The sequence below is a fragment of the Oryx dammah genome, unplaced genomic scaffold, assembly GCF_014754425.2.
Source record: "Oryx dammah isolate SB20612 unplaced genomic scaffold, SCBI_Odam_1.1 HiC_scaffold_19, whole genome shotgun sequence".
Taxonomy (NCBI): Eukaryota; Metazoa; Chordata; class Mammalia; order Artiodactyla; family Bovidae; genus Oryx; species Oryx dammah.
In genome coordinates, this window is record NW_024070203.1 from 37944390 (window position 1) to 37966809 (window position 22420).

Genomic DNA, 22420 nt, shown 5'->3' on the forward strand with positions numbered 1-22420 from the left:
GACCCCATGGACTGCAGCACTCCAGGCTTCCCTGTCTGTCACCATCTCCTAGAGTTTATTCAAATTCATGCCCATTGAGTCTGTGATGTCATCCAAGCATCTCATCCTCCGTCATTCCCTTCTCCTGCTTTCAATCTTTCCCAGCATCAGAGTCTTTTCCAAAGAGTTGGCTCTTTGCATTAGGTGACCAAAATATTGGAGCTTCAGCTTCAGCATCAGTTCTTCCAATAAATATTCAGGGTCGATTTCCTTTAGGATTGACTGGTTTGATCTCCTTGCAATCCAAGGGACTTTCAAGAGTCTTCTCCAGAGCCACAGTTCAGAAGCATCAATTGTTCAGCACTCAGCTTGCTTTATGATCCAACTCTCACATCTGTAAATGACTACTGGAAAAATCACAGCTTTGACTATACAGACATGATAGAAAATAGACTCATCCAAAGCCAACATGGTTTTACTGTTTTAACAATTAATTTATTCTGAGAATGGTATTGCTGTGCTTAATTGCTCAGTCATGTCCAACTTTTTGGACCTCATGGACTGTAGCCCATCAGGATCCTCTGTCCATGGGGATTCTCTGGGTAAGAATACTAGAGTAAGTTGCCATGCCCTCCTCCAGATCTTCCCAACCCAGGGATCAAACCCAGGTCTCCCACATTGCAGGCAGATTCTTAACCATCTGAGCCACCAGGGAAGCCCATTAATACTGGAGTAGGTAGCCTATCCCTTCTCCAGAGGATCTTCCCCACCCAGGGATTGAACCAGGGTCTCCTGCAATGCAGACGGTTTCTTTATCAGCTGAGCTACCAGGGAAGCCTGAGAATGATATTACATAGCGTCAAATCTCTTGACAGGAGAAACCTCCATGTTCAGTTCATTTCAGTTCAGGTTCAGTTCAGTCGCTCAGTCGTATCTGACTCTTTGCGACCCCATGAATCGCAGCACGCCAGGCCTCCCTGTCCATCACCAACTCCTGGAGTTCACTCAGACTTGCGTCCATCAAGTCAGTGATGCCATCCAGCCATCTCATCCTCGGTTGTCCCCTTCTCCTCCTGGCCCCAATCCCTCCCAGCATCAGAGTCTTTCCCAATGAGTCAACTCTTCGCATGAGGTGGCCAAAGTACTGGAGTTTCAGCTTTAGCATCATTCCTTCCAAAGAAATTCCAGGGCCAATCTCCTTTAGAATGGACTGGTTAGATCTTCTCCCTTGGACTCTGAAGAGTCTTCTCCAACATCACAGTTCAAAAGCATCAAATCTTCAGTGCTCAGCTTTCTTTATAGTCCAACTCTCACATCCAAACATGACCACTGGAAAAACCATAGCCTTGACTAGACAGACCTTTGTTGGCAAAGTAATATCTCTGCTTTTTAATACACTGTCTAGGTTGGTCATAACTTTCCTTCCAAGGAGTAAGCATCTTTTAATTTTATGGCTGCAATCACCATCTGCAGGAATCTTGGAGCCCAGAAAAATAAAGTCAGCCACTGTTTCCACTGTTTCCCCATCTATTTCCCATGAAGAGATGGGACCAGATGACATGATGTTAGTTTTCTGAATGTTGAACTTTAAGCCAATTTTTTCACTCTCCTCTTTCACTTTCATCAAGAGGCTCTTTAGTTCTTCTTCCCTTTCTGCCATAAGGGTGGTGTCATCTGCATATCTGAGGTGATTGATATTTCTCCCGGCAATCTTGATTCCAGCTTCTGCTTCCTCCAGCCCAGTGTTTCTCATGATATACTCTGCATATAAGTTAAATAAGCAGAGTGACAATATACAGCCTTGACATACTCCTTTTCCTATTTGGAACCAGACTGTTGTTCCATGTCCAGTTCTAACTGTTGCTTCCTGACCTGCATACAGATTTCTCAAGAGGCAGGTCAGGTGATCTGGTATTCCCATCTCTTTAAGAATTTTCCACAGTTTATTGTGATCCACACAGTCAAAGGCTTTGGCATAGTCAATAAACCATAAATAGATGTCTTTCTGGAACTCTCTTGCCTTTTCCATGATCCAGCAGACGTTGGCAATTTGATCTCTGGTTCCTCTGCCTTTTCTAAATCCAGCTTGAACATCAGGAAGTTCACGGTTCACGTACTGCTGAAGCCTGGCTTGGAGAATTTCAAGCATTACTTTACTAGCGTGTGAGATGAGTGCAATTGTGTGGTAGTTTGAGCATTCTTTGGCATTGCCTTTCTTTGGGACTGGAATAAAAACTGACCTTTTCCAGTCCTGTGGCCACTGCTGAGTTTTCCGTATGAGTTACCATATGACCCAGCAATCCCACTCTTGGGCATACGCTGAGAGATAGTTCAAAAAGATACATAAAAGATGCATGCACCCCAGTTTTCACTGCCACACTATTTACAATAGCCAGGATGTGGAAGCATTCTAAATGTCCATCAGCAGAGGAATGGAAAAAGAAGATGTATTACATATACACAATGGAATATTACTCGGCCATAAAAAGAATGAAATAATGTCATTTGCAGCAATATGGATGGACCATGAGAAAACTGGAAGAAAGGCTAGTCTGCAAAGGATGATCGTGGCACTTCTCTGGAGGCCCAGTGACTAGACTCCATCCTCCCAATGCTGGGGGCCTGGGCTGCATCCCTGGTCAGGGGGCTAGATCCCCCCTGCTGCAACTAAAAAGAGATCCCATGTGTTGCAACTAATCCCTGGCGCAGTCAAATTAATAAATAAAAATCAATATTTTTTGAAAAACATGCAAAAGTAACCAAGTGGATTTGAACAGAAACAAAAGAATTAAAAAAAAAAACTAAGATCATAAATTCAATCTTTTATATACTGAGTCTGAAACTCAGTGTATAGGTCTTTGGCACATGCAGAAAAGTCATGCAAACAGTTGGGCATCCAATTCCAGAGCTTAACAGGGAGGCCTGGTGCAGGCATATGAATGAGGGTTATCTGCATTTGGTGGTAACAGAGGCTGTGGGTGTAGGTGGTTCACATACAAAGAGAGGAGGCCCGCTAGGCTGAACCATGAGGACTCCAACAGCAAGTGCCCTCTGGCAAGGTCCCTTTATGTGCTGGGTTTTCACAGTTCCCTGGGTCTATGACAAACATGCTTTCCTAAGTTTTGACGACAGAAGACGAGATGGTTGGATGGCATCACCAATTCAGTGGACATGAATTTGAGCAAGTTCCGGGAGATGGTGAAGGACAGGGAAGCCTGGCATGCTGCAGTCCATGGGGTTGCAGAGTCAGACATGACTGAGCGACTGAAGAACAACAAAATATCTATGAACTTCATCATGGAAAAGAAGAGCTGGAAAGAAATGACAGCAAATAAGGTGGAAAATGAAATGAATGCTTCTTTGTGAACAATCTTTTCTTAATAAGCCCCAAACTGGAAAAAATAAAATTTAAAAATTGATTTGAGGAAATACCAATAATGAGCATCCACGAGGAAAGAGACACAATACCACATGTTTAGGTAAGATGAACCTGGTCTTGGTGTCTTTCTTATGGAAAATATATGAAGTTTAAAATGATGAAATCTACTATACTTAAGGTGTCCTAACATATTAATGTTCAACATAAAAGCTGACCCATGACTGCAAAATGTTTTCTTTTCTTCTTCCCAAATACAATTTTGTTTAAATTCAAGTGAAGGGGGAGGGATAAATCATTCAGCAATCTTACCCTCAATAAATTATTAACATTTCAATACACACAAAAAAAGAGACAGATATGGAAGGAAGGCTTATTTTCCTTCTTTGGTCATCTTGAAGAAATGTCTATAAAGTTTTGATATTTTTCATTCTTGGGTTAATAACTTTTATATCATACAATAAACACATAATAGATGGGTTGGGCACCTTTGGTATTTTGGCCTTTTCTTGAAATCATTTTGAAGTCCTTTAGGAAATTCATTCATTTTTGGACAATTCTATATGATATAGTAAATAGAAAACAGCTATATCCATTGAGCTCTCATTTCTCACCCTAATGCTGTATATCATATTAAATTATTAGAGTGAGTCAAGTCCAAGTTCTATTGACTAAAAATATGGCTCTGAGCTTTCCATTTATCCTGGAAGGATAATAGCTTTTGCCTACTTGGTCATTCAGAGTTGACATTATCCCTTCCCCACAAAGCCCCTCCTTTTCCATAATGGCTTGCCCTTTTCTAACCTCCTACTTTGTCAGCTTATAAAAGAAAACTGATAAGAAATTGATGCTAGCTATAGCATTTACTAAACTTAAGAAGACAACATTATTAACTGCAAAAGTATACACGGGGAAGAATTCAGTACAGTCTGAATGTGACTTCAAAGACCCAGAAAGGGTCTCTGTCCAAATATGAGGGTAAGTTTGACACAAGAATCATTCAGAGATACTTACTTATCTTTTATCATCTTCCTTTTTTATGTTTTTTTTTTTCCTAATCTATTTGGAGCACATTTATAGTTTCCCCTTAGAGTTCTGCAGCATTGGTTTTTACAGAAAATAGTTATAACTAACTATAGTTACTGTAAACATGCGTGCTGCTTAACAATTAAACTGAGTCACAGGGGAAACAGGCACATTTTTAAACAGAATAGCTTTCTAATAATTGGCTAATATTTTAATGAAAAAAACAGGCAAGTAATTATTTCATTCAAAGGTTAGTATCAATATTATGATAGAACCTGAAGTCATATTCAGACTGTACTGAACTCTTCCCCATGTGTACTTTTGCAACTTATAACATCATCTTCTTAGATGAAATAAATGTCACAGGTAGCATCAAATACAATAATACTAACCTTCCAATGAAATAATTACTTGCCTGTTCGTTTCATTAAATATGAGTCAATTTTTAGAAAGCTATTATGACTGTTCATATATTAGCCTGAATCCCCTGTGACTTAAATATTGTTAAAGTACACACATGTTTGCAGTAACTATAGCTAATCATAATTGTTTTCTGTAAAAACCAATGTAAAAAAATTCTAGATAATCTCCTTTCCCTCCCTTAAAAGGGGAAATGATCAGTGTGCTCCCAATAGATTAGGAAACAAAAAAATGGAAGAAAAAGAAAGTAAGTATTTCTGTAAGATCCCTGTGTCAAATTTACCCTCATATTTGGGCAGAGACCCTTTCTGGGTCTTTGAAGTCACATTATTATGCCAAGGGCAGCAAAGAAACTGGCCAGAAAGTTTGGTCTTATTTCTGGTTTGTTGTTACTAAGGTTTGGTTCTTCTACATCCATAAAGTTCAATGGGTAAATTGGCTCCCAGAAATCTGAACTAGCCTTGTATCTGGATGAGTTATATGTGAACTCTTTAAATAAGTACAAAACCATAGTTCATACTTCTTAAATGGTAATATAAAAAGTCCCAGGTAATTCATGGGAATAATAAGTCTTGGTTATCAAAACCCTCCAGATGTCTAGACATGTCATGTAAAAATGAATGTCATTTTAAATCCCCAAACTAAAGTTATTTTAGTAAAGCACAGCTAAAATAAATCTGAATTATTTTGAACATTTTTTTAGAAAGCCATCAGAAAAAAAGTTTTTTTCCTTCTCAGTTCTAAGAGCTTAAATGAAACATTCATGCATTAAATTCAAAGTCTGACTGTCAAATCATTTCACTTTAATAAAAATTTGAATTACCTGCCTTAGGGCATTATTAAATATCAAATAAAAAGCACACATCCATAAGTCTGATGTCCCAATATAATTTTTATGTAGAAGTATGACTAGATTTGTATTACACATTTCAAGATAAAAGCATCAAAAATGTATTCATGAAAGGATACAGTCAGAAGTGAATACCTCTTTGAGAGAATTTCTACATCATTCTTAGGAATCTGGGGAAAAATGACCCCCTTTCAGGAATCTCAGCCACCAAGACAAGGATAGCAATCCATCCTCTCTCTTAAAATATCTATACTGTAATTAACTGAAAACTTTGAGAATTACACATTGTCTTCCTATCATACAATGAATATGAAACGTATGTATCTGAAATATATGCAATCTTCTCATAAACATTTAAGGGTGTGTGTGTGTGTGTGTGTAAGACAGAGATAACATAGGGATAATTATTTAGATATTTAGAGAGGCAATTTGCATGGAGGGCAAGATATGGATCAACAACTCAAACCAAGTGTCATTTATAGTTACTGATATTCACAGGAGAGTATACCAAACCTACACTGGATAAATTCATAAACTCATGCTCACCAGCGTCACTGTGCCTCTCTGCCTGCCCTCCGATGAGTCCTGCCTGCACCCCTCTCCCCACCCTCTGCTCCCAACTTCTTCCAGCTTCCCTCCCCGACTCCCAGCTCTTCCCCAGTCCCCCTTAAACGGTAAAGCAAGTCACAAAACGCTGTCTATAAACCACCACCTCCTTCTTTCCTCTGACTGCATGGAAAAGTGTCCATTCCCATAAGAAAAGTCAGCCTACACTTGTGCTTAGAATTCCATCCCTTGGCAACTTTTCACAGACTTCACTGCTAGGATTAGCCCCTCAAGAAACAGCATCTTCACCCCTGTCCACCTATTGGCTCATTCCCCACCCCTCATATATAAAGTTCCAGTATTTCTTTTGCTTTAAAAAAAAAAAGGGCTTTATTTGGAACGAAATTGGGTCATCTGTAGAGATATGGACAGACCAAGAGATGGTCATACGGAGTGAAGTCAGAAGGAGAAAAATATATTAACGCATATATGTAGAATCTAGAAAAATGGTACAGCTTAATCTAACTGCAGGTCAGGAATAGAGATGCAGACTTAGAGAATGAAGGTGTGGACACAGCAAGGGGAAAGGAGGGAGTGGGGTGAAGTGAGAGAGCAGTGCTGACACATACATGCCGCTGCTGCTGCTGCTGCTGCCGCTGCGTCACTCAGTCATGTCTGACTCTGTGTGACCCCCTGGGCTGGAGCCCACGAGGCTTCTCTGTCCATGGCGTTCTCCAGGAAAGAATACTGGAGTGGGTACACTCCACTCCATACTGAATACTGTATGTATGAGAATATTGGAGGCGTGCCTTGCTCCAGAGGATCTTCCCGACCCAGGGACTGAACGCGGGTCTCTTGCTACAGGTAGGTTCTTTCGCGCTGAGCGGCCAGGGAGGCCCCATATATACACTACCATGAGCAAAACAGATAGCTGGGGGAACCTGCCATCATCACAAGGTGCCTCCACCTCCTCCCTTCAAACGCCACCTCTGCCCACTGCAACCTACATCCCTCCCACTCCTGCTGTCCTGAGGGCCCAAGTGTGGAGATGCTCCTGACCTCCGACCCTTAGTGCTTATGACAGAGGGCTCTGTCAGTCAAGCTGCCCGAGTCCAACTTCCACTTCCACTGTTCAGCAACTCGGGGCAAATGACCTAACTTCCCGGTGCTTTGGTTAACCTGTCATCAAGCAACCCATAAGGTTTTATGAACACATGAGGTCATCCCCACGTATTATTGAAACATTATATTTACGCACACATGCAGACACACATAGTCTATGCCCACAATGCCCACATTCTGTTCAGACCTCTTTTCTGATCTCCACTCTTGAAACTCCAGCTTCCTTCATGAGGGGTCCACCCACTGTTGTGATTGACAAGCCACTCTCAGTCCTCTCTATCTCTGCATCTCAGACAGAATCTCCTCCAGCTTCCCTGTTGTCACTCTGCCTACACAGTTCCTAAAGCCCCAAACCCCAGCTGTTACACTGATAATTCCATCTCCTCTCCCTCACATCCAACTTACCCTTAGATTTCACTTTCAGGGACTCTTTCACAAACGTAAACCTCTCTCCATCCACACTGTTCCTAGTCTGGTACCCAAGCCTCCATGCCTTGCACCTTGGTTACCCAATGGACTTCTAAAATACCTTTCTACTCCCCCAGCCTGGCCCACAGTAATCTAGTCCATTCATTCTCCAGCCACTGTGATCTCCTGAGAATATACAGGGGTCAGGCCACTCCCCTGAGAACCCTTAGATGTCAACACATTGACAATGAGATAAAGACTTCTAACGCAGCTGACAGGGCCCCGCCTGGCCCTCCCTTTCATTTCCACACCCCAGACTCAGGGGGCTTCTTTCAGGCATCTCAGAGCATCAAAGTGTTACCATTTCCACAGGGAGGGGACCCTTGAGGGTCTTTGCAAAGATATTCCCTCTAGCCAAAATTTTCTCCACTCCACTTTTTTGTTCTTCTCATTCATGGAATTTATTACAATTTTTGTACTTTTGAAATGTTTTTACATTGCCCTGCTCACCATCTCAGGCTTAAGCTTTGTTTTTTAAAATAATTTTTGATGTGGACAATTTTTGAAGTCTTTATTGAATTTGTTACAATGTTGCCTCTGTTTTACACCTTTGTTATTTTGGCCATGAGGAATATGGGATTTTAGCTCCCTGACCAGGATCGAATCCACACACTCTTCCAGGAAGGTAAGTCTTAACCACTGGGGCACCAAGGAAGTCCCAGACTGTGAGCTCTTGGAGGCTAGAAATTTCAGTTCCTCTGTGACTCCCCCATCCACTGGACCACTGACATACAGTGAGAAGACATACTCCCAACGGACCACTAAACAGTCAGAGCTCTGTCCTGACTCCTAGGAAACTGTTCCAACAGGTACTTTCCTCTCACAGGAAGCAGCGGTTTCATAGCAACACACTGACCTAGGTATGTGACCCTGGTCAATCTACAAAGTGAAGAAGTAACCCAGTATGCAGGCATTTATATATATTTTATATTTTCCTTGGTTGTGATGTTTATTTTGTTAGCTCCTTAAGGGTAAGTAACACATACATTGAATCCAATACATTAAAATGTATAGAGTATTAGAATATTCCATCAGTAAAGAAACATGCTGCTTTTATATAATCACCAAGTGCTTCTTGATCTATTGAATAAAATCACTTCCATAGGGTAAGTATTATCACTGTGGCCTGATCTACCCTCACTACCTACCCCAATAAGCAAGATGACCAAATCTGCACTGGACAAGTGGCCAGCTTTGAGGCTTCACAACTCCCAATCTGTTTCTTCACGCTCCCCATTCACCAGGAGATAACAGCTGCAGTTTCAAGCTACGACAACACAGCAAAGTACCAAAGAAGAAGGATTTGCGTGTCACCGTTCCCCTGCCTCAAGTGCCTTCCCTTATGAAAGCTGATATTAAAGCAAAACCTATCAATAGAATGAAAGGCTGCACTGCTGGAAAAACATAAGGAATGTAGATTTTTCCCTAATAGGGCATGAAATTTTTACAAACCACCTGACCTGTAATGAATGGGGCTTGAGAATGTGTCCTAAATTTCAATGAACTGCATTCACACTGTGCAATTAACAGGTTCATCGTGAGAGCTGCTTTCACATGCAGGCCCAACTGTGCGCCTGTTTTCCTCACTTAATCCACACGTACCCAGATGCAGACACATCAGCTCCTGTTTTCTTTGGCTACTGAAACGCAGCTCTAATGACTCTGTCACTGAGCGGCTGAGTGGGCCTAAAATTGTCTCCCAAAATCCCATCACAGCCCTCCACGAGCTCTGCCCCCTTCACGTGTGTCCTCAGCCTTCGAAATTCTTCAATCTGAAAATAAAAGCAGAACAGAACAGATTAATTGTCGACCGGCCATGAACAAGATGGGAATCTCATCGATGACTTAAAATATGCATAAATTACAAGCATTTAAAAAGAGAAAATTAAACTTCAAAAAAGAGAAAAACTGAGTTCATTCTTCCAGAGTTAAGACATTAGACACAACCTCTGCAAGAGGAAAGAAGAGAACAGAAGCAGAGGTAGGAAGGCCTCCAGACAAACCCAAACAACCGTCAAAACCTGCTGGATCTGTTCATGAAGAAATGATATACACCTCTCTCAAATAGCTCTTATGGGGACATTTCTAGCAGTCCAGTGGTTAAAATTCAATACTTCCAATGCAGGGGTCACTGGTTCTATCTACGGTTGGTAGGGGAACTAAGATCCCCACATGCTGCTTGTTGCGCCCAAAAATAAAAAAGATAAAAATAAAAAGGAGATAATCTGTAATACCTAAAAAACAAATAAACAACCTTCTATGTCTGCCATAACATAATAAGAAAAAGTGAACAAATGAAGAAATGTTCTGAAATGCTTCCCAAGTATATTTCTATAATGAATCATGGTGTTACTGTATGCTAACACTGATTATACGTTAAATATATTAGATGGAGGCTTTTTCATCAAAAAAACTCCCTTTCCTGCTTATTGAGCCCTCCAAAGAGCAAAGAATGCCTCTGATTTTTCAAAAGTTTAAGCCCATCTTCTTCCTGTGGCAACAGTGATTTTCAAGTTTATCTCCCTTCTCAGGCAGCCTCCCTAGACCCTGTGGTTTCCAGTTACTCACTATTGGTTGCCACAGTCCCAAGAGACCATTCCCATCAGCTCACTGCAGTCTCCCTAACTGGCCAAGTTGTACCTCCTGAGAACTCATAGTCTGCCAGACACCACCCGCTGGAAGTGTTTGAGCAACAAGCAAACACGTGATGAGTTTTTGCCAAGCTCACTGCCATCTAGCAGTTGATTTACCTTTGTCAAATCATGTTATTTCCTTTAAATGCCACATAAAATCACATGAGACATTCTTCATTCTTTACACAAAAGGAGAAACTGAGGCCAGACAGGTTAAGGAAGATTCCAGATAATCTGAGTCTGACAATTCCAAGGCCACGTGCCCCCTTCCCAGTCCCACAGCCACCTCTTCAGAAATTCTAGTCATCAGTAGACCCTATAGCCAGCATATTACCCAGGACACTGAGCAAATGTGACCTGAATAGCATCAATCGACCAAAGCATCACTGTCTGTGAATCAGAGGCTTCTACCCACAAAGGTTCACACAACGCTGACACAGACTTAACCCAATCATGAGGGGGAAACCCACAAGATAGTAACTAATTCAGGGTTCTAACAAAAATCTAGAAACCCCTAGACTTTAGAGGACTGATGGGACTTCTATAAAATTTCACTGGTGCATTCTCCTAAGAAGAGGTTCCCTGACTCCAGAAGAGTCAAATCTCACAAGACTCTAATTCAATCCACTCACATATGAATTGGAAATCAGAGCTGGGAAAAATTAAATGGCTTGCTAGATCAGAACCCAAGTTAGAAATCTGACTTCTAGGGTTTCCCTGGTGGCTCAGCAGTAAAGAATCTGCCTGCCGATGCAGGAGACACGGGTTCTATCCCTGGTCCAGGAAGATCCCACATGCCACAGAGCAACTAAGCCCATGTGCCACAACTCTCGAGCCTGTATGCTAGAGCTCGGAAACCACAACTACTGATGCCAGTGCACCCTAGAGCCTGTGCTATGCAGCAAGAGAAGCCACCACAATGAGAAGCCCTTGCATCACAATGAAGAGCAGCCCCTGCTTGCTGCAACTAGAGAAAAGCCTGCACAACAATGAAGACCCAACACAGCCATGAATAAATAAATAGAATTATAAAAAGGAAAGAAATGTGACTTCTAAAATTCTATCTTCCTTTGTCTTCAAATACTGTTTGATTTCCCTAAATGGGTTAACCCTGATCCTACTAGGATTGTCCTGTTTTTTTAAAAATAGCATCTACATGCTGTTATTATATAGAAGTGCCAGCCATATAAGCACTGAGATTTTTAATCTACATAATGGTTTCTCACTAGACCTTCTCACGGGTTTACAGGAGGGAATATGGCAGTAGTCATATTGCTTGTTGCACCTGAAAAATGTCTAGAGCCAAGTCTTCATGAGAATCCCTTATAATTATTTGTGAGGTGCACTTTTCTTAGCTTTCCCTGAGATGGAGTAAAAGGGAACCTTGTTAGTCAGAGGAGCCTATGATTTTTCAAAAAGAAGATGAAGGTCAAGGACACAGACTGCATCCAAAGGCTGGTTCTTGTCCAGTCTCTGCTATCCAAGACCCAAACAACCCAACTGCTCTTCCTTTTCAAGCTCAGTTTCCACCTATGAATAACAGAGATGAAGGTAATAACAGTATTCCAGGGGTGATATGAGGTAAATAAGATCATTCATGAAAACACTCAGCACAGTTCCAAGCACATAGAGAGTGTTCATAAATAACCACATGACTTCTGAAGTCCAAGCTTCAGCATTTGGAGATGATTATTTAGCTACAATTTTGTACACAAAAAAAGGAGACTAGAAATAATTATCCAGTTGACTGAGAAACAGAAGGTTCTCTTTCCTCCCATTCTCTGTGTGTGTGATCATATGTAAGAGCTGCAATCAGAACCTATACACCCAGGACAGGGTCACCAATGAGCACTGTGGACTCAAAACTTGACTGTCTCAAGGTATTTCAAGAAATACTCCATTTCTTATTGACTCTGAAGCTTATTGCAAAGCTGAGTTAACTTTATATTTACGTATTCAGAACTGAAGCTAAATCTTTCAAGCCCCAGGCCTCAAGCCTGAAATACCTTCTGTGAAAACGACTTCTTCTAGAAGAGATCTGAGTCAACAGCCGGCCAGTCTCCAATCACTGCCTTCTCAGAGAGAACTGCTTCACAAGAAATGTTTTTCTCTGATCAGAGTGATGCTTTGAAGACTTCAAACATCAACAAAGATAGGGGGAAAAAACACATCTCTCTGAAATGCCAGTTTTTCTGAAGTAACCACCCCTCAGAACCCTTTAGTCACTTCAAATGGTTTCGAGTGCGCATTCTGTTATTGCACACCAAAAAGAGAGTGAGAAAGGAGCAGAATAATATTCAGAGATAAAAGTCTTCAACTAAATGCAAATGTCAGGGCCATACAAGGGCCATCATTATCAATCAGTACATATGAGTTCATCGATTTTTAATGCTCCTCTACTTAAACATGGTATTTGTGTTCAGCCAATTTAAAAGAGAGAGATGGAGACCAGAGAGATTTAACACTTGGGAGATACGTCCTCACCCGTGAAGGTAGAAAGCTGAGCAGCCACTGTTCTCTGAACTGACTGGCACGCCCATTGGTCTAAAACATTCATTCCAACCTTCACTGATGTCTGAGCTTGATGACTCACTCAAAGTTCAGCTTTAAAACTGCTTTCTTCATGACAGCAGTTAACAGGCTAATTTCTAGGGTCTGAAGTTTGGCACACATTGCTTTTAGTAGTTCCAGGGGTCCTACACACATTTTGTAATAGACTTGTTTTGATTTACATCTCATATGTCATCACATTAAAAGAAAACTAACACATGAAAGTCTGTGTTCTCATCTTATTTTCCTTTATCACCAGGCAATTCATAATAATACATGAATTGCTGTTGTTGTTTACTCACTAAGTCATGTCTGACTCTTTGCAACCCCATGGACTATAGCCCACCAGGCTCCTCTGTCCATGGGATTCTCCAGGTAAGAATACTGGAGTGGGTTGCCATTTCTTTCTCCAGAGGATCTTCCCAACCCAGGGATAGAACCCACGTCTCCTATATTGTCATCGGCAGGCCAGTGACTATGGTTACAGATCACTTTTTTAAATGTTTTAAATTACACTTATCCAAATCCAACCAACTGTGTGGGTTTCTTCCCATAGCATAGAGTCTGCTAACCAGAACAACATGAAAGTCAACCAACCAACCAGGGGCTCCCAGTCCCAGACGCCAGGATTCTAGTGCTCAGGAAGACGTAAATGGTTCACAATGGGCTCAGCTGTCAATACTACACTATAGGTACCGACTCCGACCCCTGGACTAGCAGGCAGAGGATGGAACTCACATCTCCTGCATTGGCAGGTAGATTTTTTAAGGTTGAGCCACCAGGGAAGCCCATAACACCCAGCTACTTAGTTACATATGTTACCCCTATAAGAGGACACATTATTTCTCCAATACAAAGCTTTGTTTCTCAAAAAAAATCAACACAGTAGCCATCCACTTGCCATTTGCTATTCTTTTTGTTATTTTCTTTATCAATCCTCTCTCCCTACCTCTGACTCTTTATGTTTCTCTGCTCCTCTTCAAGCGCAACAAGGTGAGGCTCTTCAATTCTTGGTTTTGATTCTAGAATCACACCTTTGCCCTTTAGTTCCTCTCATTTTTACTGCCTTCTCTGGACCTTCTCTATTTTGGACTCTGCTTTCTCTGGAACTATATGAGCAGCAACAGTGGAACATTCAAATCAAGGACAGACTGATTCATTTTCTCCTAAGATTACAATTTTTTCCCCCTAAATCACTCTAAATTGCAATTTAATGTACATGGGTATGTGTGTGTCCATTTCCACACTCCTGCTCTCTGAACATATGCTGCAATGGAGCTCTGTACTAAGAGCACCTACATCTTCTTTTCCTGAAAAGAAACTAGAAAGTTATCCATTTCCAAGAGCAGTTGAAATTATTCCTTCAAATATGCATTTCTTTGGCTTTGGCTCCCTTTGAGGAAGACAGCTTAATTTCCAATAATTGAGGAGCATGACTTAAGTGAGTTAGGGTTAGACTTTGTCACTAGCCTCACTCAGGGGGATGGTACAAAGCAAGGCTCCCTTTGAAGCCTGCAAGACCAAAAGGCATGATGAGTTGCTTCTAGGTTGTTGCATAATTTACTGGATGGCATGGAAGTAAATCATCACATTATAGACTATTGGTTAACATCCCCAATACTGTGCTAGCGAGAGAATCTTTTGTGGAATTCTAAGTGGAATTCAGAATTTTCTGTGGCTCAGCCAGGTTCATTCAAACTGACTTTCAATAAATAGACATTTACTGTGGTTACAGAGGAAAACTTTATTTTTCATTAAAGAGTTGACCTATTTTTAGAAAATTGCCCCTAAACTGCTGAACAAATGTGACTGCAGACCCTGAGCTGCTTCTGCTTCCTCTGCCAGTCTGACCCCTCCCCTGTGACTAAGGCAGTTGAAACTCTTATCCTGGGTCCCTTTCAGCTCAATGCTCCACAGAAACATCCCACTTCAGTTAATGATTTAGTTAACTGGCAATGACAGTCCTTGTTCATGAATCTTTTCTTGCATGACGGCAAGTCTGAAAAAAGATGAAGGCTTTCTCCATGGCAAACTGGCTGGATGGGCTGGGGTGTGGACCTAGAGCAGCCAGACCAGCATAAAGAAAGAGACGGTGGAGGAATGATACTGGAGAACATAAGCCAAAGCTCAGCAACAGAGAAGCACCAAGATTCACCAGTGAACACACCGGGGCACGAAACAAGAGTCAAGGGTGAAGACTTCCCCGGCTGTGGATAAGAATCCACCTGCCGGTGCAGGGGACATGGGTTTATCCCTGGTCCGGGAAACTCCCACATGCTGAGAGGCAACTAAGTCCATGAGCCACAACTACGGCACCTCAACTCTAGAGCCCAAGAACCAGAACTCCTGGCTTCTTCTCCACACGCAGTAACTACTGAAACCCATGCGCCCTAGAGCCTGTGCTCTGCAACTAAAGATGCCATTGCACTGGGAAACCCTTGCTCTGCAACTAGAGAAAGCCCATCACAGACAGAAGTAATAAAATACATAAATGGAATTAACTTTAAAAAAGAGTGAAGAGTGAGAATCAAGCAGTGGCCCCCTGGGCATGTGTTTATAAGGCATAGTTACAGTAATTTCCGTACACTGGAAAGAGCTCTGTTCCAAGAGCATGTTGGTAAGTCCAGTTTGTTTGTAAATCCTACAAAGTTAGCAAGTAATACCCAAGTAATACAACTGGCTATATAGTACTGCTCTATAATAGGTTTATACCTTTCACAGAAATAATACATAAACAAACACAAAAAAGAAAACATTTCTAACCTTAAGTACAGTACCTTGAAAAGTACAGTAGCACAGTGCAACTACTGGCATACAGGGGCACGTTCACATCTTGAAAGTTTATAACTTAAAGCTTCGTATGTAGGGGACTTACTGTATTTTCTACCTGGATGAGCTGCACGCATCTTATTTAGATTCTCTGTAGCATTTGTCACTGTTTACCTCCCTTCTCCACAACTTGGAAATCCTCTCTCCTGTCCTGGATCCCAGGACATCACTCCCTCCTGGCTGTCCCCAAGGCCCGTGGGCAAGCCCTTGACTCCCTGTCTCCTCCACTGTTTTGCATTCAGCTGGGCTCTCTTGTCTTTCTCAACTTGAGCTGAACAGATCATCAAATCCATTTCTTTTTCCTGGACATGAAGCTAGAATTCACTTCTCAGCTTCCCCTACAACCAGGTGTGGCCATGTGCTAAGTTCCCAACAGAATGGAAGCATAAATGGTGTTCTCCATTTCTGTCTAGTCTTTAGAAAGCAGTCTCCCTTCAGACTCTCCACACGCTTTCCCCTCCTGCTCACTATATGCCCACACCTAAGAGAAGAGAGGTATTAAAGATGGCAGAGCGTCTTGCAACCTCGTTTCCTGAGTGGCTACACAGAGAAAAGCCTTGACTGTGAAGCAAAAATACATCTGTTGGATTTTATGAGTGTAAAAAATATATATAAATTCTTACTGTGATAAGTCATTGAAAATTTAAGATTTTTGTGATGTGGACCATTTTTTAAATCTTTATTGAATTTATTACAATATTGCTTCTGCTTTATGCTTTGGTTTTTTGGGCCCTGAAACATGTGGGATCTTAGCTCTCCAATCAGGGAAAGAACCCACATCCCCTGCATTGGAAGGTGAAGTCCTGACCACTGGACCACCAGGGAAGTCCCCAGCCACTGAAGTTTTGGGGTATATCTGTTACAGCAGCTACCATCTTTGCTGTTAAATTTCATCTATATCTCATTAGTCCAAACCTCTATTCTTAACATTCAACTCAAATTTCTAACCGCTACCCTCTCCTTTAATAGATCAACTCCTAACATTTTTCAGGAGTTATTCCCTGGACTTTCCAGTCTGAACTGGGTTTTGGTCCTATGTGTTTCCAGAGCTCCTTACTTATGACACAACATAGTTGCCTGTATGAACATCTGCCTCCTCAACTCCACAGTGAACTTTTTAAGAATAAACACTGTGTTTTAATCTCCGAATCCTCTGTGTCTGCTTGGCACTCAGGAATAGTTTCTTATAAGAAAAAAAAAAATTACTGACTAGATAAAGGGATCGGGATTTGTCATATTAAAAACAAGAAGGCCCAAAGGTGGTATGATCAAAGTTTCTAAAATAATGAAACAATGAAGATGCTGAATGGGTATCTTTTAAAATGAATCCTCAGAAAAAGAGAAATAAGAAGAAACTCTTCAGAGCTGAAAGAGGTGTTTTAAAGATTTAAGGACAAACAAAAGAAAGCTTTTCTGAATAGTGAATAGACTTGAACTTGTTATAAAATATAAGGGGTATAATAGTTTGTAAAGAATTTCTAAAGGAAACTTGGCTTATTTATTTAGCATATTGCCTAAGTCTTTCGAGATTGATCATTAATAATGCTGTCTTCTTAGCGTTAACAAATGCTACAGTTAGTATTAAATATTATGATACTAATAACATCAAAATCAATGTTTAAATGCACTGTAGTGACCTTGCATCCTGCCCCACCAGTAGCATCCCAGTGACAATTCACCTTGGTGCCTCACACGCTGCGTAAGCATCTGGAGCACCTATGCTGCACCCAAGGTGGGAGACAGCAAGCCAAAAGTGGGCTAGAGAACAATCCAGAACTTTGCAGGGCATTCTTTCTAGGTCCCCCACCCTCTCCATACAGATTTTCCTGTACAAGCCAAGGAAGAGCTATTTACAAAGCCCGAATGTGAGTTACAGAAATAAACAGTGTTTTCACCTCACATCCAATAACTTTCTCCTCTCCAATACCTGAGAAATCCCACATGAAGCAGTAACTAGACTAAGGAACAGTTTGGGTATTTCACTGGCTTCTATTTACTCTATAAAAACTGACTTTTAAAGTACAGATGGTAAATGGGAGCTGGGTTTTGTTCATCCTTGACCTTTCAACTGCTTTCAATGGCTCGAGACATTTAACTTTATCTGAAGAAATGTGACTGATCTAATTGAGCCGAAAGGAGCAAGAACTTGAAACAGACATTTCCCTTTTACACAGAGAAAATTTACCCTTTAATGCAAAACTTTGTCCTGGGAGGTTAAAGCCCTCCTCTCACCTGTAGCTGGGATATCGTCAGAGGGTATCGGAATAATATCCAGGTCACACCTTCACTGCAGGGTGGGATGGTGAGAGAGCCTTCATAGACCCAGTAATCACGCAGCAAGGGGTCTGTGCCACCGCATGGACCAATCATGGAAAGGTGAGTTAATGAAAAAGAATTTGGAAAAGTCCAACAATCATTTTCAAACTTACAAATTGTCCAGATAACATGTCTCAGACAGATGTCATTTTTAAACTGGAGCTTCACATATATATTTTTAAACTAATCATACGAAGAAAACAATTAATATAGAACATGACGTATCCTCATTATTTATAGTGATTTTGTATCAATGAATTCCTATACATATTTAAATATGGTTATATAAACTAGATATATAAACACTTGATATACTATACCAGATGTGTGTGTGTGTGTGTGAGTGTGCTCAATTGTGTCCAACTCTTTACGACCTCATGGACTTTAGCCCACCAGGCTCCTCTGTCCATGGAATTCTCCAGGTAAGAATACTGGAGTGGGTTGCCATCCCCTTCTCCAGGAGCTCTTTCCGACTCAAGGATCAAACCTTCATCTCCTGCCCTGCAGGTGGATTCTTTACTGTCTGAGCCACCAAGGAAGCTCAGTGGTAAAATGTTTATTATCTCAAAAAGTTTACTCCCAAGTTTAGAACAATCTGAAACTGGTAACAATTACAAAGAATACTAATAATAAAGAAAGCTTACTAATTCATACGATACAGTTGTGTATATTCTGAGAAAAAAACAATGCAGTCACAGCCACAGTTAAAATTCACCCTGTGCAACCAAATAAATGCTTACCTGGTAATAAAGTGTTAGGATTAAAGCAGGGTATTGTTTTGGACTTCCCCTGAAAAAAAGAAAACAATGTACCCCACGTTAACACGAAATTTTAGAATAAGAACATGTATAAGCACTAAAAATCGAGGTTGAAGTCTTCTTTTTGGCCACACCGCACATTTGAGATCTTACTTCCCTGACCAGAGATCAAACCCATGCCCCTTGCAGTGGAAGCATGGATCCTTAATCATTGAACCCCCCAGGGAAAGCCCTGAAGTCTTTTCTGAATGCCAGACCCCACAGGTTTGTGGGTGTGTCAATCTGTCTTCTCACTGGAGTGACAGGGCTTGGTTCCAACAAGACGTTCCTGCTCTGAGTCTGTAACTATTTTTGCTTTGGCCACAGCTCAGGAATTTCCCTATAATTCCTGGTGTGAAACAAAACTGTCTGCCCCTCGTCACTGCCTTTCCTGCTCCTGGCGTAGAGATGTGGGCTTTGCCCCAGGGAGTCTTTAGAAATGACCTTCCTCCTGGAACTCTGCTCTCAGTCTCTAACCTTCTTGGCAGCACAGTATGTAAATGCTCAGTTGCTTAGTCGTGTTCGACCCTTTGCAACTCCATGCTGCTGCTGCTGCTGCTGCTAAGTCACTTCAGTTGCATCCGACTCTGTGCGACCCCATAGATGGCAGCACACGAGGTTCCCCCGTCCCTGGGATTCTCCAGGCAAGAACACTGGAGTGGGTTGCCATTTCCTTCTCCAATGCTTGAAAGTGAAAAGTGAAAGTGAAGTCACTCAGTCATGTCTGACCCTCAGCAGCCCCATGGACTGCAGCCTTCCAGGCTCCTCCACCCATGGGATTTTCCAGGGACTCCAGGATACTGGAGTGGGTCGCCATTTCCTTCTCCAGATTTTCCTGACCCAGGATCGAACCTGGGTCTCCTGTGTCTCCTGTACTGCAGACTCCTTACCTGCTGAGCCACTGGGGCAAATCAACTTTAAGTCACCTTCTCAGGGAGTTATCATCTTATGACTTATGTGAGCTTGTGTTGTTTTTCTTTTCACATAGATACTCTGAAGTGTGGTCGCCACAATTTTTATTTCTTTCATTTATACTACCTTCCTATATTCAGAGGGCAGAAAGAGGTACTCAGGAGGCCTGGGTTGCTCAAATCCTAAACAACACCCCCAAAAAGTCCTATCTTCAAGCCTAGCCCTTGGCTGCCTCCTGGGAGATGTCTCTGAGTCCTTGGAATAAGCCGCATGATAAGAGTGGCTCTGTGTGCCTGAGGCCTTGGGCAGGCTGTACCAGTTGGACCAGATAAGTTTATCCCAACAAAGTAATTTATGGTGGAAGCCTGGTTTTGCGCAGGGTGGGGGTGGGAGGGCTGGAGTCAGCATAGCTGAGGTCAGTCCCTGAGACACTGCCCAGGCATAACTGACCCCCAATAAAATCCCTGGACACCAAGGCTCGGGTAAACTTCCCTGGCTAGCAGCACTTCACAAGTGCTATGACATCACTGCTGGGAGAATCAGCTGTGCCCCCAGGCAACTCCACTGGGAGGGGACGTCTGAGAGCTTGTACCTTGTTTCTCTAGGACTGTGCCCCATCCACCTTTTCACTGTGCCGACTTGGTCTGTATCCCCCCACTGGAATAAACCACAACCAGGAGACTAACAGCTTGTCTGAGTCCTTTTAGGGAATCTCCAAGCCTGAGGATAGACATGGAAGGCTCTTAACTAACCAGTATTTTTATTTTCTTTTAGAGAATGACTTACCTTATACTGAATATCCTGGAGGATTTCAGTCACAGCCTTCAGGCCCACGTGCTCTTTTCCGATCTGCAATGTATAAAGTATAAACCATAACTACTAAGCATTTAAATATGTAAGTAAAATAACCAACTGAAGTGAAGTTCAAGTTCACCTGAAAGTCCTTCTTGGAAATACAAGACTTACTTCTTAATAAATAGGTCGACATCTACTAAAGGCAATTAAAGTACAAGAAAGTATTAGATATGTTCCTGGGCATTTCCAAGAATCTATTCTAAATTTACCTTGCTAGGTGTAGATTTTACCCACTGTGCTACATATTTATATATCTATAAGCTGAAACTCCAGTACTTTGGCTACCTCATGCAAAGAGTTGACTCATTGGAAAAGACTCTGATGCTGGGAGGGATTGGGGGCAGGAGGAAAAGGGGACGACAGAGGATGAGATGGCTGGATGGCATCACCGACTCAATGGATGTCGGTTTGGGTAAAACCTGGGAGTTGGTGATGGACAGGGAGGCCTGGCGTGCTGTGATTCATGGGGTCGCAAAGAGTCGGACACAACTGAGCGACTGAATTGAACTGAACTGAAACATATTTATGTTTATATATATATATAATCACATAACACTGTAATATAAAAGTTTCGAGGATATTTCTAAATCAGAATTATTCACACATGCCCAAAGCCTTCTATTTTTACTTTTAGCATTTCTAGATCATTACTATAAAGACTGTATTCATGTTGAAAAATTCTTATTAACTCCAAAAAATAAGTATGTGATTTCACATGCTAAAGTCACTGAAATCAAGACACTTACTGATTATCATTGAACATAACTCTATAATCACCTATTTATTCTTAAATAAATAAGAATATGCTGTTTGTAGCTTTCTATTTTAAAGCATTGTATATCATTACATTTTTCAGTGCATAAAATGTCCCAAGGAACTTGAGATTTTAAAAAGAATATGCTGTGAGGTATTCTTGACTCTAACTTTAAAAATTGTAAGTGTAATCTCATTTCTACTTTTCAGTCAAGTTTCAACAGTTTCCGTCCATGCTAATGGAAGGCAGTCACAACAGAGACCATTTATAAGGTCAGATAAACAATCCTTGTTATGGTTTGCTTTTTCTTTTGCACATAAATTTTTGGAGAATGATCCACAAGGACCTGCAACAGCTGTCACCATGCTCACACGCCCTGTTTCTCTCCATTGTGAACCAACTTGGAAAAACACTAGGTCAAAGGGGATCAAAGGAAAGAGGTGCGACAGGAAACTCATACAACCTAAGACAGGCCAATCAGTTCCAAATAATCAAGATTATATTTTCCAAGTGTTTGCAATTCCTGAGATAGGCTCTAGAAATGGAAAATGAATTCTCTTAAGTTAGTATGTGTGTGTGTGTGTATATATCTTAGGCAAAATGTACTCCTTGGTGTCAAAGCGTGGACCTGTAGGCAGAAGCCTGCACCCCACCTTCAGGGAAAAACAGACTCCTTTGTTGTATCGGTGGCTCAGACAGTGAAGAATCTGCCTGCATTGTGAGAGACTCAGGTTCAGTCCCTAGATCAGGAAGACCACCTAGAGAAGGAAATGCCTACCCACTCCAGTATTCTTGCCTGGAAAATTCCATGGACAGAGGAGCCTAGCAGGCTACAGTCCATGGGGTCACAAGGAGTCAGACATGACTGAGCAACTAACACTTCCACTTTCTGTTGTACTGGTTTAAGTAGAATGTAGTACTTGGATGCTTACACCCACAGGTGGGCTGTGGTCACTTCATGCATCTCTGATCAGAGCATGATTCTTT

The 22420-nt window shown here is 41.6% G+C and overlaps 1 protein-coding gene across 3 annotated transcripts in view; it reads right to left on the reverse strand.

Moving 5' to 3' along the window:
* Window positions 1-22420, reverse strand: part of CA8 (carbonic anhydrase 8) — an 86895-nt gene that overhangs the window by 10949 nt on the left and 53526 nt on the right. For 2 of the 3 annotated variants that reach the window (XM_040261274.1, XM_040261271.1), the window contains exons 5-8: window positions 20611-20673; window positions 18856-18904; window positions 18032-18144; window positions 8284-9559 (exon numbers count right to left, since the gene is read on the reverse strand). In XM_040261274.1, the coding sequence (XP_040117208.1) occupies window positions 9425-9559; window positions 18032-18144; window positions 18856-18904; window positions 20611-20673 (360 nt within the window). In that variant the 3' untranslated portion in view covers window positions 8284-9424. Of the gene's footprint in view, window positions 1-8283; window positions 9560-18031; window positions 18145-18855; window positions 18905-20610; window positions 20674-22420 lie in introns of those variants that run through there. The other variant, XM_040261272.1, reaches the window with a different exon arrangement.